At 40.2% G+C, this 13,618-nt stretch overlaps 1 protein-coding gene across 12 annotated transcripts in view; it reads right to left on the bottom strand.

Annotated features, from left to right (window-relative positions):
* The window catches only part of BRSK2 (BR serine/threonine kinase 2), a 303,532-nt gene that overhangs the window by 40,029 nt on the left and 249,885 nt on the right, over positions 1-13,618 (bottom strand). For 7 of the 12 annotated variants that reach the window (XM_053946173.1, XM_053946174.1, XM_053946176.1 and 4 more), the window contains exons 12-14: positions 10,788-10,938; positions 6,895-6,960; positions 2,895-2,918 (exon numbers count right to left, since the gene is read on the bottom strand). In XM_053946173.1, the coding sequence (XP_053802148.1) occupies positions 2,895-2,918; positions 6,895-6,960; positions 10,788-10,938 (241 nt within the window). The remainder of the gene's footprint in view (positions 1-2,894; positions 2,919-6,894; positions 6,961-10,787; positions 10,939-13,618) is intronic. The other 5 variants (XM_053946180.1, XM_053946175.1, XM_053946181.1 and 2 more) reach the window with 2 other exon arrangements.

Here is a 13,618-nt window from a genome sequence, read left to right as displayed (position 1 = left end):
ACAAAAAGTGCTAACAAGCAAAAATGACAGATTTGTCCCTCTCATCAAGATCATTTCAGCTAAGCAATGCTGTAATTCAGTTTGTAAAAAAAAAAAAAAAAAAAAAAAAAAATCACATGTATCTCAGAGTCAGGCGGACAGAACTGGGACAGGGCCAAAAGAAAGGAATGAAAACATTTCATTATTCTGAAATGCTGTAATGAAAGAACAGGAATTTAAATTTTTAGCCCTCTCACCAGAAAATGAAAGTTTGAGAGGCCCTACAGGCAGCATTAATATGGCAGATTCTTACGTCTTATGTGTGGAAAGAGGTATGACATCATCTCCATGGGTATGAAATAAATTTATTTAGTGAGAAGTATTAATTAGTGAGTAACCTCCTAAGAGTCTTTACAGGCATTAAATGTTACTGCAAGTATTAAATCTGTAATTATTCCAATAACTTAATACTAAATGCAACAATCCAGGAAAGTGTGAACACTGTGTGTGACTCATTTTGCTCTGTGTTTTGCATTCCTGTATGCTTGTGCATTAACTCAATGGAAGTCATCAAAAGGTTGTTGAAAATATAAGCTGGAAAGATAGTGCAGTTGCTCAGATAAAGAGCATTCCCTCAAACACAACTGCCAGATTTAGAGAACCAAGAAGAGGCTCCTTAGTGACACAGTTGTTTTGACAAGCCTGGAGGGAGGAATTCAAAAACCCCAAAACATAAGGAGGCAGACCCAAGGTTTAGGAGGGGGAAGATGCAGAGGGCACTCTAAACATAAGGTGGACACTGAGATCATTCTGGGTTCCGACAGCGTGCAATGATTTCAGTGTCCACCTTATGTGATTGTAGCTGTGATGATTTTATATCTTATTCAATCTATTTGATAATTCAAAGTATCAAAGTTGAAAGGTCCTTAATTTTAAAGTAATTTTGTACTCATTTTAGCCAGCTGCTGTCAAGAGGAAGCCATGCAAGGCCTAGTTCATGTCAGAGCAGTGTTCTGAAACTGAGGGGCTTGAATCCAGTTTCCAGATGGTTTCAGAGAATGCAGAATTTCCTGAGAGGTGCAGGGCTGAAGCCTGACACTGCTGAGGTGCAGACAGAGAGAAACAGGAGACAGGAGAGTGCAGCTGGCCTGGTAACTGCACTGCACATGTAGCACACGTACAGAGCATCTCTCCATCGCCCTTCTCTCAGATCTGTTCCCAAATGCTTTAAACAGTGCCCCTGCTAGGACACACCAGTAGAACAAAAAGGCTTCACAGCATTAATTTAGGTCAGATTTGGCATTTGTTTCTTCTTTGAATAACCATCTTCTAGAACTTTTTCTTACAATCCAAGGCAAGTTTGTTACCCTGTTGCAGTCCCAGCAGAACTTGCTTTCATAGCACGCTTTTACCAGGATGCCGAATACAGCCTCTTAGCTGGTCAAGCTGGAGCCATGCTTCCTAAAAGGGGAGCCTGCAGCATGCATGCAGCGTGCAGTGATGCATCAGACTTGTGTCCCTGGGTGAAATGCCTTAGAAATTTTGAATTGGTTTGATTCCATGTGTGGTTTTGAAAGTCATTCCAGAAAATACCCAGCCAACCTCTTCATGCTTCAAGCATGAATTGGGTGGAATTTGATACTCCTCTTTCCTTGCTCACTCAAAGCCAAAAAAATCTAAACTGGAACTTCAGGGTATGAGACCCCTGACAGTGACCTGAACTAACATGCAAGAGGTGAGCAGTCAGGCTGTGTTAAATTTCATCATTCTTACTTTTGGGTGTCTGAAAGACAAAGCACAAACTGTGCTTCCTCACCCCCTGATTCAGGGAATATGTATAGAATACCTTGGATGTTCCACTGTTTTACATTCCCAACCATGCAAATAACACTGGGACAACTCTTACTGGGAATACTCATGCTTGAGTCAGAAGGTCTGCTCATGGTAACAACCACTTGTAAGATGAAGCCTTACAGAGAGTGCAAAGGAAGAAGTGCAGGTGTTGGTAACACACCTCTTCTTCTTTTCAGCCCATACAGATGGAGATGTTGAATAGCACCACCCTCCTTAATTGGCCAATTATACTAAAGTTCCATTTATAAATGGCTTAGAAAGAATTAACAGATATTGAAGCATGCTGCAAACATGAGAAATAAATGTTACTGGTGCTAATTAACTTTCTTAATATGTACCCTCTCAAGAAGTTTTTACTGTAGTCTGTAATGATCTATTACAATGGCTTTATTAAATAATTTATTAATATAATATTATCCTTCTCTTAAGTATTTATAAATGGAACTTCAATTTGAAGCATGGTTGCATTCTTAGCTGTACCTATACTGCCTTTATTGAAAATACAGAGCTTTGAAGATATATCTGTCTCTAGGGCCATCTGTTCACTTCTTAAGAAAATATATTCTAAAAAGAGAGGGAATACCCAGCATTTTTTTAATAACACAGATGGGATTCAGTTTCATTAAGAAAAAAAAAAAAGAAAAAGAAGAAAACTGGATAAATTAGGATCAGGATCCAAATTAACTGGAAAATAGCAAACAGATACAAAAGTGCTAAACAGAGAATGGGTTTCTTTCTCAGAATGTCTGGTATCTGCACAGTGTCTGAGGATAGCTTTCTGTGCCCAGACATTGAAATAGAGGGACAAATAAGAGAACAAAAAAGAACCGAAAAGTAAATTATATGGAGTGTGACTCCAACATAAAAGCACACAAACACACACAAAAGCACCAAAAATGCTTCTTCCCACGTCTCTCTCTCTCTCTCTCTCTCTCCCTGCTGTAAAGCCTCAGTCACTGAAGCGTATCAACCTGTATTGTATTTGGAAATTGCAAATGAAAAGTTCCTCTACAAAGTTACAACAGGTCCCGCAACAGGAATAATCCAAAACTAGAGCTTACCCCAATGGATCAGCACTCGCCATCCTTGGAAAGGGAAAATAAAGAGAGAGGGAGAGAGAGAAAAAAAGAGAGAGGGGTGTGGAGGCAGGTAGAGAGAAGAGTAGGAGAAGCAGAGTGAAATACTATTCGGAGAACTGAACGGTCATAATCATTGCCACCGGTGCCTAAGTCTTTCCAGAGATCAGGAACAATAGGAGGACAGTTTCATTGACCAGAAAACAACTTTTGTCCCACTCACATATTGCAGACACATCCAACTTTGGTACTGGGGAATATGGAGAGGCACATACTAAGGCTGCAAAAAAAAAAAAAAAAAATCCCAGCCAAATCCCAATTAAAGCAGTCAGCAGAGCAATGGGGTTCATACTTCATGCTGCATTTCTTCTCTGCCTCTTACATAAGGCACAGTTATATCACACTGTTATCCAGGAAACTGTTCTTTTTGTCCCCAGTTTGTTCAGCGCAGTCCCTCTGTCCCCCAAGCCAGCCTGGTAAGAAGCACTTTTTTTTTGGTACGAATGAACTGTGAAATATATTGGTTATTAAAGCATGCATTTCTGAGCCAGCTTGGGAGCCCAGGGTACAAGACTGTAGCTCAAGCTGTGAATCTGCTTTGATACTGCCTTATTAGTCATGATGGTCTTATAGTCAGGAATTCAGATCAGCTAGAACGTACCAGCTCAGCAACCCAGCACTTATCTCTGTGGATGCCATCTTGTGCTCCAGGATCTCATTTTTCATTTAAAATAAATTCAGTCTCTGGGTCTTGTAGGTTGCAAAGGAAATCTTTCAAATGTGAATGGAGAATAAATCAATGCTGTGCTGAAAAGAGTCTGAAAAAGCAGTTCTAAAAGCAGACTGAATCTCTGGCACGTTAACTTTGAAGGCTAATGACAATGGAAAACATCAGTATCCTTAATTTTTATCTACTAACCAAAGCATTCAAAATGGAAATGGAATTGTCAGGTTATTAAGTTTTCAGGGGTGCAGGTAAGAAAACTCAGGAAAATGTCACCACCTTTTCACATTAACAAAGATTAGATTAGAAATAAAAAACCAGTTTGGTGTTATTAAGCCAAATTATTTTCAAGTTGGAGGCAATGCTTTTTTTGCTCTCTGTCACTTTCCCCCCTCGCATTCTCTCATTTTCAATAAGAGGCTCCCAAGCTGCCAGAGCTACCTCTGGCTGGGTGAGGAAAATCCATTCGCTACAAGACAGAAATGCCAAATTTAATATATGCCCAGTAGATTTCAGAGTTTACTGTTCAGTGCAACTAGCCATGCCTCCAGTTACATCAACATTGCAAGTGCTGGGCTGAGCCACCAAGGCAGTTTTGAGAACAGTTAAAATGAAAACTTAGTCAGAAGAGGACAAAAAAGCTGTTGTGCTATGCATTGATAGAGAAGTGGAAAGAAGCATTACAGTAAGCTCTTTTTCATGTGTTTGAGTGACACTCCATTTATATTTCAGTCTGTGGAGTGCAAATTTGGGTAAGATCTAATTCATATATATATATATATATATATACAAATATATATACAAATATATGTATATATTTAGGAACAAATGCTGTCCTCAATCACACCTGTACCAATCTATCTACAGTGATATAACTGAAAAGAGCAAATTGACACCCATTGCATATACTGGAACCTGTGTCTATATTTATACAGAAAATACACCCATATTCACACATGCAGAATAATCAAATGTAAATAGAATGGGTGCAAGAAGGTTCAATAATGTTTCTTTCAAGTCATTTTCCCAACAGGGAAGGCGCTGAAGAGGTTAACAAAGAGAATGGAAAGCAAACTGACAATAGGGTAAAGAAAAGGGGAAATGAGGTTTAAAAAAAATGAACAATCCCAGGACACAATAGACCCAGAAGCGCAGACATGTGCATTCCCTATAATACTGAAGCAAGTGAACTACGGAGCTGCAGCAACCCAGATACAGAAGAAGAGAAGCACTGAAAGAGGGGGTGAAAGAAAGTCAGAAAGAAAAAGAAAGGGACAGTGGCCTCAGCTACTAAGACAACCATGTGCATCTAGAGGGAAGGGACCCTTAAAGATGCAGTATTCCTTTAAAAAAGGTATTATAAAATTGGACAATTAAACACTGAACAAAAATTTAATGGCCACCCTGATTATGTGACCCCATTTTGCTGGGGTCCTCTTTGCTGCCTACCCTTTCTTTTCATGTGGTTGTGCACAGATCTAGAATCCAGGTTCTCTCACATTCCCACCACTGAGGGCCTTCATTTGAACTCTTAGAAGTGGGAGGGAGGTAAGATCACAGTGAATGTGGTCCTCAAAAATTCAGCCTGGTCCTTGAATAAGCAGGACTGTGGGTGATCCTCATGCAGTGCTCTAACCTTCTCCTCCTGTTGTCTGAAAAATACCACCTTTGAGAGGGAACACAAAATGCCTATGTGGATTTAAGAAATTCCCACAGAAGATACAGAAGTGTAATTTCTTCTGCTCCTAACACAGTTGTAGCAGCTGCCAGAGAAGGACAGAGGAAAAAGGAATGGTGCTCAGAACATCTGCTGAAAGACTCCTCTCCTGTCACAGATAAAATTTCTGCATTCTTTTACTGGACCTGATTCCTGATTACTATGAAAAAACTCATCTCTGGAGTAACCTTAGACTAACTTTTAATGCAAAAAGTGACACATGTTCAAGAACAAAACTTATATATAGGGAGTATCAGAGAAAGGAACAGGAATTTCCATGTCTGTGCTAACAATCCAGGAAGGCCCAGCCACTAAAGGCTGTATAACCACTACCTCTTCATGGCTGTGGAACTACAAGGTTGCTAACAACTTAGGTCCAATCCAATGCTTGTTGGTATTTTGGCATTTTAGAGAGGGTGCTTTACAGACCACATGAGGCACAAACTCTCCTGCAGATGCACGATGTTCCTCACTGTAGCAGGTTCAGGACTTGAAATACTGACCACAAAAGACTGTCTCAGACTGCAAAAGGCCAAAACAGTGCCTCACATATCCTGCAAATCTCCCGAGGCTTAAAGCCCACCTTTATCTCTATACAGAAATATTTCTATGAAAAGGGGAAATGGAAGTAAGAATGGTTTGTGAAGTCCACTGGTTCCTTTAAGGAAGCCATTGCTTCTCCCTTTTTGAATTATATGCCACACTTGTAACCTTTGGGTAAGCTAAGTGTTTGTCCAAAATGTATAAGGATTATATTTTGATGAAGAGTTATCCTTTGGGATACCAGTTTTCAACACAGAGAAAATTCTCTTCGTCCAAGATCCAAATTTTAGAAACAACATGTACACTAAAAAACTTTATTTTTTTTTGTGTTCATGGACCCACATAAGTCCACTTAAAGTCTGTAAATGTGGTGGCCTACCTGTCTTCCATTGTGCCTCTGTTGACAGTTGGGAGTTACCCTTTCTGTTGTTCTTCAGCATCTGTCACTTGAACTGCTAGATTAGCATCGTCCTCCAAAACCCCTGTTTTCAAACACGTTTTCCTCTTGTGTCCTCTGGGTAGTCTTAAAGAGTTTGTCTCTTACCAGAGGTCCTTAATATTTTGTCTGTCAGACTAAATTTCCAAAGTTTCCTACCACTGTTGTCAATCACTCAGTTGTGCTGCTGTTTCTAATGCTCAGAGTGGAACATTCTGGGCTTTCCTAGTGTTTTATATTCCAAGCCTTCCCAAAGAAGTCTTAAGCAAATACATCTTCTACCCTGGGCAGAACTTCTACTCATGGCAGAACTGAACCAGAAATAGCAGTAGGATGAAATTTTAGTGGGGAAATCATTGGTACAGTCCAAGGCTGCATTAGGGATAGCCTCAAATGAATGGTACTGTACAAAAACATACATAGTATGGAGATGTAAATATCCCACCCTCTTCTCTCTAAAGAGGAAAGAGAGAACAGCTCTGTTCCCACACAGAGAGGTAAGTACTGCATCTTTAAGGTCTCAGCAGTGAGGTAGAGGAGAGGAACATATTGTCAGTGTTTATACCTTTCTTCTTTGTTGAATTTGGGATTGGCTTCAGAGATATCCAGGCTTTTACTGAACATTGTTTTACTATGGCAGGAACAAAGCGAGAAAACACAGTTACTAGTGTGGACATTTTTACAAAAGAGAGTCACCTGTAGCAATGCTGGACACCCAGTCCCCCAACCCGTCCTCCCCTTTTTAAGTAATGCTCTGAAAAACCTTTCTTTTGTTTACAGTCATGGCTTATGCCTACACAGTGCTCAAGTTCATTATCTTCCCCTGACTTCTGAGGTCTAAGATGACTTCCCCCATGCATACTTGCAAACCCTGCTCTCCTTTATTCCATTTAAAACCCAGGTACCATCTACTTTGTCACAGTGTCCAGGGAAAACAGAACACACCTGAAGCATTAATTGCGAAGCATTCATTACTCACGACTCTTCCAGAAGACCTCAACACTAAGCATGCTCTCAGAAAAGGTTAAAATCAAACCATAGAGCCTCTTAGAGGAACAGTAATCCATTTTGTATTCTAATTTGTAGGGTCCATTACTACTTAACTCCCAACTCTCTTCCCCATACTCAGTGTATAGAGAAATGCCCTTTCTCATCTTGGGTCTGAATCCCTGCAGCTTAGAAGTGAAATTCCCTATGCTTTGCTAAAAGGGCAGCTCTCTGTAATATATTTCACTGGTAATATGCTTCACTGTTTCACAGAACACTGCTTCCTAATGTCAGCTGATCTCTCATGCAAGCTCTCCACTTCAAAAACTAGAAGAAAATGAATAGTTAATGCAGCCCATTTTAGAATGGTTTTTGGACTCTCACAGGAAAGCTGCTGAAAATTTCTGCCATATCCCTGCTGGATTCTAGCTCCCATGGAATTCTTCCTAGTCTGTGTGATTTTAGCACAAGGGACAAATTAGCTGATGTTAAACTAAGCTCAGAACCTACTTCTTTGCTTTTGACATTTCAATGAAATATCAGACAGTCTGAGAGGTAGGGATACCAGAATAGCAGAAGTAATTAAGATATAACTATTGAACCCGGTTTAGTTGACAACTAGCAGGGAAACCCAAGAATTAACAAAACTTAGTCACCAGTTTTAGAGGGGCTAGAGTTTGTGCATACCAACTTTGCCATTCACAAAGATCCATTGGAGAACACCTGGAGAGGTCAGCACAAGCATTTCAAGGAGCCTGTAAGCTCCACAAGCAGCTTTTTTATGTGTTTTCCTTGTTCATTATTCAAAACCAAGTCACTGAAGGATTATGTTTTTCACTTAATACTTTCTCAGCCTGTAGGGCTGGAGGCTGCCAAGTTTTAAATTTCAGTGGAAAGATATGCCCTAAACAAGCCAAGACCAGACACTTGTAGGGCTCTCACATGGTTACCAAAAGCACAGATCATGATACAGATATGTAAACCCAAGGTTGTAACATAAATCCTCGTTATGCAAGCAAACATCTGTTTACTACTGGGAAAGAGGACAGTAGGAATAAATCACAAGACACTTGGTTGTGTTTTGCCCACTGGTTAGAAGTGTATCTTTGCCAGCTCAAGCAAGAAGCAATGGCACTGCGTCTCCAGATGTTTACACAAGTCATCTGTGTCTTAACAAGAGACCTGATTCCATGGTCAATCTTCCTACTTTTATTGTAGGATAAAAGCACTGAATAGTCATCTCTTGACATAAAAAAAAAAGTAATTCTTATAAAAGCATCCCCCTTGGGCATCTAAACCCTAGTGCTGTAAATTCTACTGTCAGTGGGTCATTCATGGAATATCATATGCAACTAGCCATTAAAAAATCCCCATTCTTGGTGGAAGGCACTTGTCACTTTGTTACTGAGTGTTCTGACAGATGGTGCCCCATCAGCAATGCATCGTCCCCAGACACCCCCCATGCAGTGGGGTTTGTTAATGAAGCTAGTTCGTGTTATAAACGACTGTGCTGCCAGCAACACAAAATGTGCCCTTGTCATCTCTGGATGTGGATGGGATGAATTATGGAAGCTCACACGTGGAGTAAAATAACATCTTCCCTTTTAACCCCTTCGAAAACAAGCACTACCATGCCCATCATCATCAATCATGGTGTTATTACATCCCTTTCTCCACCCTTAATCACACTTTTATGTCCGTTCCTGACTTGTGGTATGCATTGCCCCATATCTCTTTTGTGCCTGCAGGTTTTGCTTCCTCCTTAAGCCAAAGCCCTTCTTTACTGATATGCAGCCTGGATATATCTCTGCTCTGAACTTATCCCTGACCTTTTGACTTCAACTGCTTCCTGTGTGCAGAATCGAGTGAGACATTTAAAAGCAAAAGAAATTCTTCGGATAGCAAGACACAGTTTTGCCTCTTCAGGCTTCTGAACCCAAATTCAAAGTTCAGAGCTGGAAGAAAAGGTTTCAGCTCTCAGAAAATGCTGTGGTCAATTTAATGCCTCCTGATTGCTCTGTTCAGTTGGACACTCCCTGTGAAGGAGCCTTGGGGTGGAGAGAAGTGATTTGCCTCTGCCTGGCTCTGGGAGCCTCATGTCCCACGCATCTCCCAGCAGCAGAGTAAACACTGCAGGTGGAACAAGGAGTCAGTGCTGTGCTCATCCTTACTCCTTTGAGGCCTGTTAGGAACACTGAGCACATCCTGTCCTGAACACTTCCTTCATCCACACCTCGCACCAAATCACATATTTGAGTAAGGTTTCCAACCTACAGTATGTCAAGAAGTCTTCATAGCAGTCTCAAGGTCACATATCCAGTCTGAAATAAGTCCTAGCAGATTCTGGAAACCACCACTCTCTCTTCACTGCAGATAGAACTGTAACAATTGCCAGAAAAGTTTCCAGCAATTCTAGGGGCCTCTGGAATATCAGTGAAATTATTTCATGTTCTTCTCCCAGTCCTCAGTCAGCAAAGGGAGCTTCTGGGCACAGCAGGCTTTTTTTTTTATTATTATTTTTTTATTTTTAACAGATCTTAAGAGCTGAACAAATAAAAAATGATGCCAAAACTGAAACAGAAGTTACAGTAGCATCATTATCATCATTACTCATATATGGGAAGTGTTCTTTTCTATTGATTGATTAATGCAAGTGTGAAACCAAGTGCATGTGCTTCCCTTGGGCTGGTCATAGGGACTGAGGAAGCAACTTCCATGGTTCACATAAGTGAATTTCCACAGTTCATTTACTCTTCCAGAACCTGCCTTGAGGAGACACCATTTTCCTCTGCTGTTTCTCCACAAGACCGACACTTTCTTTGACAGAAAAGAGGCAAATTATACATATTCTATTGCTTTACAAGCATGTGGTGATTTATGTGCCATTTCAGACGCATGCTGGCTCTGACAGCACATTTTGGAGGCATCTACAAGATGCCTGGACAGAGCTTTTCAGATTCAAGTTGTTTTGATGACATGGAGCATGGTGTTCATTTAACTTCAGGCACCCAAAAACTAGGAACCTAATCCCAGATAGTCACCTAGATTCCTGTTGTAGGTCCTGGAGAAGAACAAGCAGAAGGTAATTTATCCTGTTTGACAGGACACATGTGTCTGAGACCTCCCAAAGCCCTTATGTGTCCCCATTGCCCAGTCAGCCTGTATTGCAAGCTCATGTCTGCATGCTCATGTCCTCAACAATTAAAAAGAGGTGAGATGAGTCTTGCCCAGAGGACGTGGTGGCTTCCTGAGGAATAGCTGCAAGCAAACAGAACCATTAAGCCCCTGGCAGGACTTCTGGCCCTGTGTGCACAAGCACTGCTGGCTGCCAGATCATGTTGCAGATGTGACTGGAAGGTGTAATGAGTGCTGGTGCGAACAGAAAAGCCCCACAGCTCCTTTGTATGTGTAACACAAAAGGGGGGAGCAGACCCAGGCAGGCAGGGATCCTGGGTGAAGCATAGACCCTACCTCTGTCCATGCTGTGCCATTTCAATAGCTCTGCGAGCAGGAACTGGGGATCCGCCATCTGTCACACTGAGAACCTCCATGGACTTCCTCTCCGGCCGCCGCTTCCCATGCCTGTTCAGCATTGGGGAGTCCACACGCTTCCTGGGGGGATCTGACCAGAAAGAAAACGCTGTCAGCTCAATTCAGTTGGGACTTACCTCACACAGGTTGGTTAAATCCTCTCTCAACAATTTCACTCTCACACCCCGCCTACAAAAACAGATCTCTTCATGATAGAGGTGGACATTTGGAGCCTCTCCCTTGTTCCAAATTTGCAAGCATTAAGACGTAGCTTGCAATACACCTGCAGAGAGAAGGAGCCTTGCCACTGCCCTGAAGGCATTATGAGCACTGCAAAATAGAGGTACAACTATACCACAGCTTGCAGAAATTAGCTTGCAAAGCTGATAACAGTAATAACAGGATGATACAAGGTGACAGCATGGGCTATAGCACAAGCTGTTAGGCAGAGCATTAGCCATCTAGGGATCCTGTGTATGTTCTCAGGTTGCTAGAGCTTGCCTTCCACATCCCTGCCAGCCAGATTAAATGTGACACAGAGACAGGAGTACACTCTAAATTCAGAATAGCATTCTGCTCTGAAAGAATATCCTTTTTTTGCATCTTTAAATTAGATTGCAGGTTTTTCCTGCTGAATTATATTTTTCCTCCTTCAGAAGCATTACAAATTAAACATGCTTGTCTACCTGAGACAAATCTTTCAATGAGAGCCACAACATAAAGCTTTTACTACCATAGTAAATTAAATGCTAGACACGTTTTATTGTGTAACAATTCTATGAGGTATCAAAGTGCTACTTTAGCTTTGCAGAGTGAAAAGTGATGTATAAGAGATATTTAAATATATATAAAAGATATATAAATATATATAAGAGATATTTAAAGGCAATTCATTCCTAAAGATGCTGACAAACATTTACTGAGGTTCTGAGGAGCACTTAAATTGTTCTGAAAAGAGTCTTTAGATACCAAAATGCATTGCAGAAGGTGACTTGCCAAATCATCCACACCTTCATGGTGAAGCACGGAACCAAATACAGACCTGCTGAGATGTCTTATAGCTAACACCATACATGGCATCAAAACATTATAAAGGAGAAAGGCAGAAAAAAATACAGATGGATTTTCTTTCCTTTGGTTGGGCTGTTTCAGTTCCCTGCCTCTATTTATAGACATGTTTTTAATTTTAGTGAAGAGTGGCCACTTGTAAAAGAAGGCATCCTTCACCCCTGCTGTTAGAAAGAAGCTCACAGTGCCCAGTTCTTAAGGCTTCTTCTTCTGCCAGGATTCCTATGCAAAACCAGAAATACCACACTTGACAGTTCTACCTCTACTGCCTGCTCTTTATTATTCCGCCCTCCTGACACCCAACATGCACTCGTTTCTTCTCTCTTTCTGACATCATGTTTTTTTAGAACAAGATCTCTTTGAGGCAGAGCTTATCCTTGAAACAATGAACATAAGCTAAGATGGTTCAATGCAAATGGATTAGTGATAACAACTGACCCCATTACAGTATAACCCAAGTATTCTTTGTGTTAGCAGTAATAATATTCCTCTTAAAAATTACTTAGATAAAAAGTGCATCTGTATTTCAAACTCTATCCAGCAATAAAAAGATAGTAGAAAATGGTATACGCAATGACCTCCTGATAAGAAAAAAAGGAGTGCATAAAGCTGACAGAAAAACAAAGGGAGGTAAACCAAACAAAACGTTCATACTGTGTGACTTCAGCTGCATACATGTTAAGTGGTCAAAAGTAAGCCGGGACAAGGTTTAGATTTTTCAAACTCCTCTTTCTTCAAGCAAGTTCAAAATATGAGAAAAAAATTCATGCTACAGAACTACTGGTGTTTCAGGAGTGTATCCACAGCATAGTAACACACATAACAAGATGTTCAGAGTGTATATATAATACAAAATGGATACAAGTTTTGTAGCAGGATATCAGACATAAAAAAGGAAAGTAAAATAGTGAAGTTTAAAAGAAAGGAAGAAGGAAGATGAAGAAAGCATCAAATGTCAAAAGAATGGTGATGAATAAGCTCAAACAAGAGAAGTTAAACAATAAAGAGAAAGACAAGAAAAATATTTCACAAACAGATATTTTAAAAGTCAATTTGATCCATGAATGTTCAAAACAGAAATGGAAACTCAGCCATGTGACATTTACAAAAGTGGCATGCCATTTTCCTAAAAGCTAGACTTTAAAACACAGCAAAGAAGAAATTTGAAGAGGAACTAGCTAAAAACTTGAATGACAGTCTTTTGTACAGCTATCAGAAAGAGAAAACCTGAGAGGCCATGAGGGAATCAACAGAAAATTGAGGAGGAGCAGGATATTGTTAATAAGCTAAATAATTCTTTTGTATCAGCCCATGCTGCTTAAGATACTGATTTCTAATCTATATTTTAAGTTATCAAAGACATACAATAAGCAAAAAGAGCAGGTGGTGAAACACACCTATTAATTCAGGAACAGCAATTCATAAAAGTTGGATGGAAAATACATCCAAAGCTTGTATTAATGTGGTTGAGCTTCTAATAAAGGTATTTGATGCCTATTTAAAATTGGCTACAATCCTACACTTTACATGGCCAAGAGTATCAAGTATTGTACATACTTTTTAGAAAGGTCTGATTAAGAAATGACAGGGCACTATCACTGTCAAGTCTAAAGATACTAAAGAATTAGTTATATACACACCCTTCCTGCCAAAATCACTAAAGTGATGTCATACAAAAGCTGTAGAAGATTTTGCATAAGCCC

This window comes from Vidua chalybeata, chromosome 6 (assembly GCF_026979565.1).
Source record: "Vidua chalybeata isolate OUT-0048 chromosome 6, bVidCha1 merged haplotype, whole genome shotgun sequence".
Classification (NCBI taxonomy): domain Eukaryota; kingdom Metazoa; phylum Chordata; class Aves; order Passeriformes; family Viduidae; genus Vidua; species Vidua chalybeata.
The sequence above is the reverse complement of the archived record's forward strand: the minus strand, read 5'-3'. Positions and strand labels throughout refer to the sequence as shown.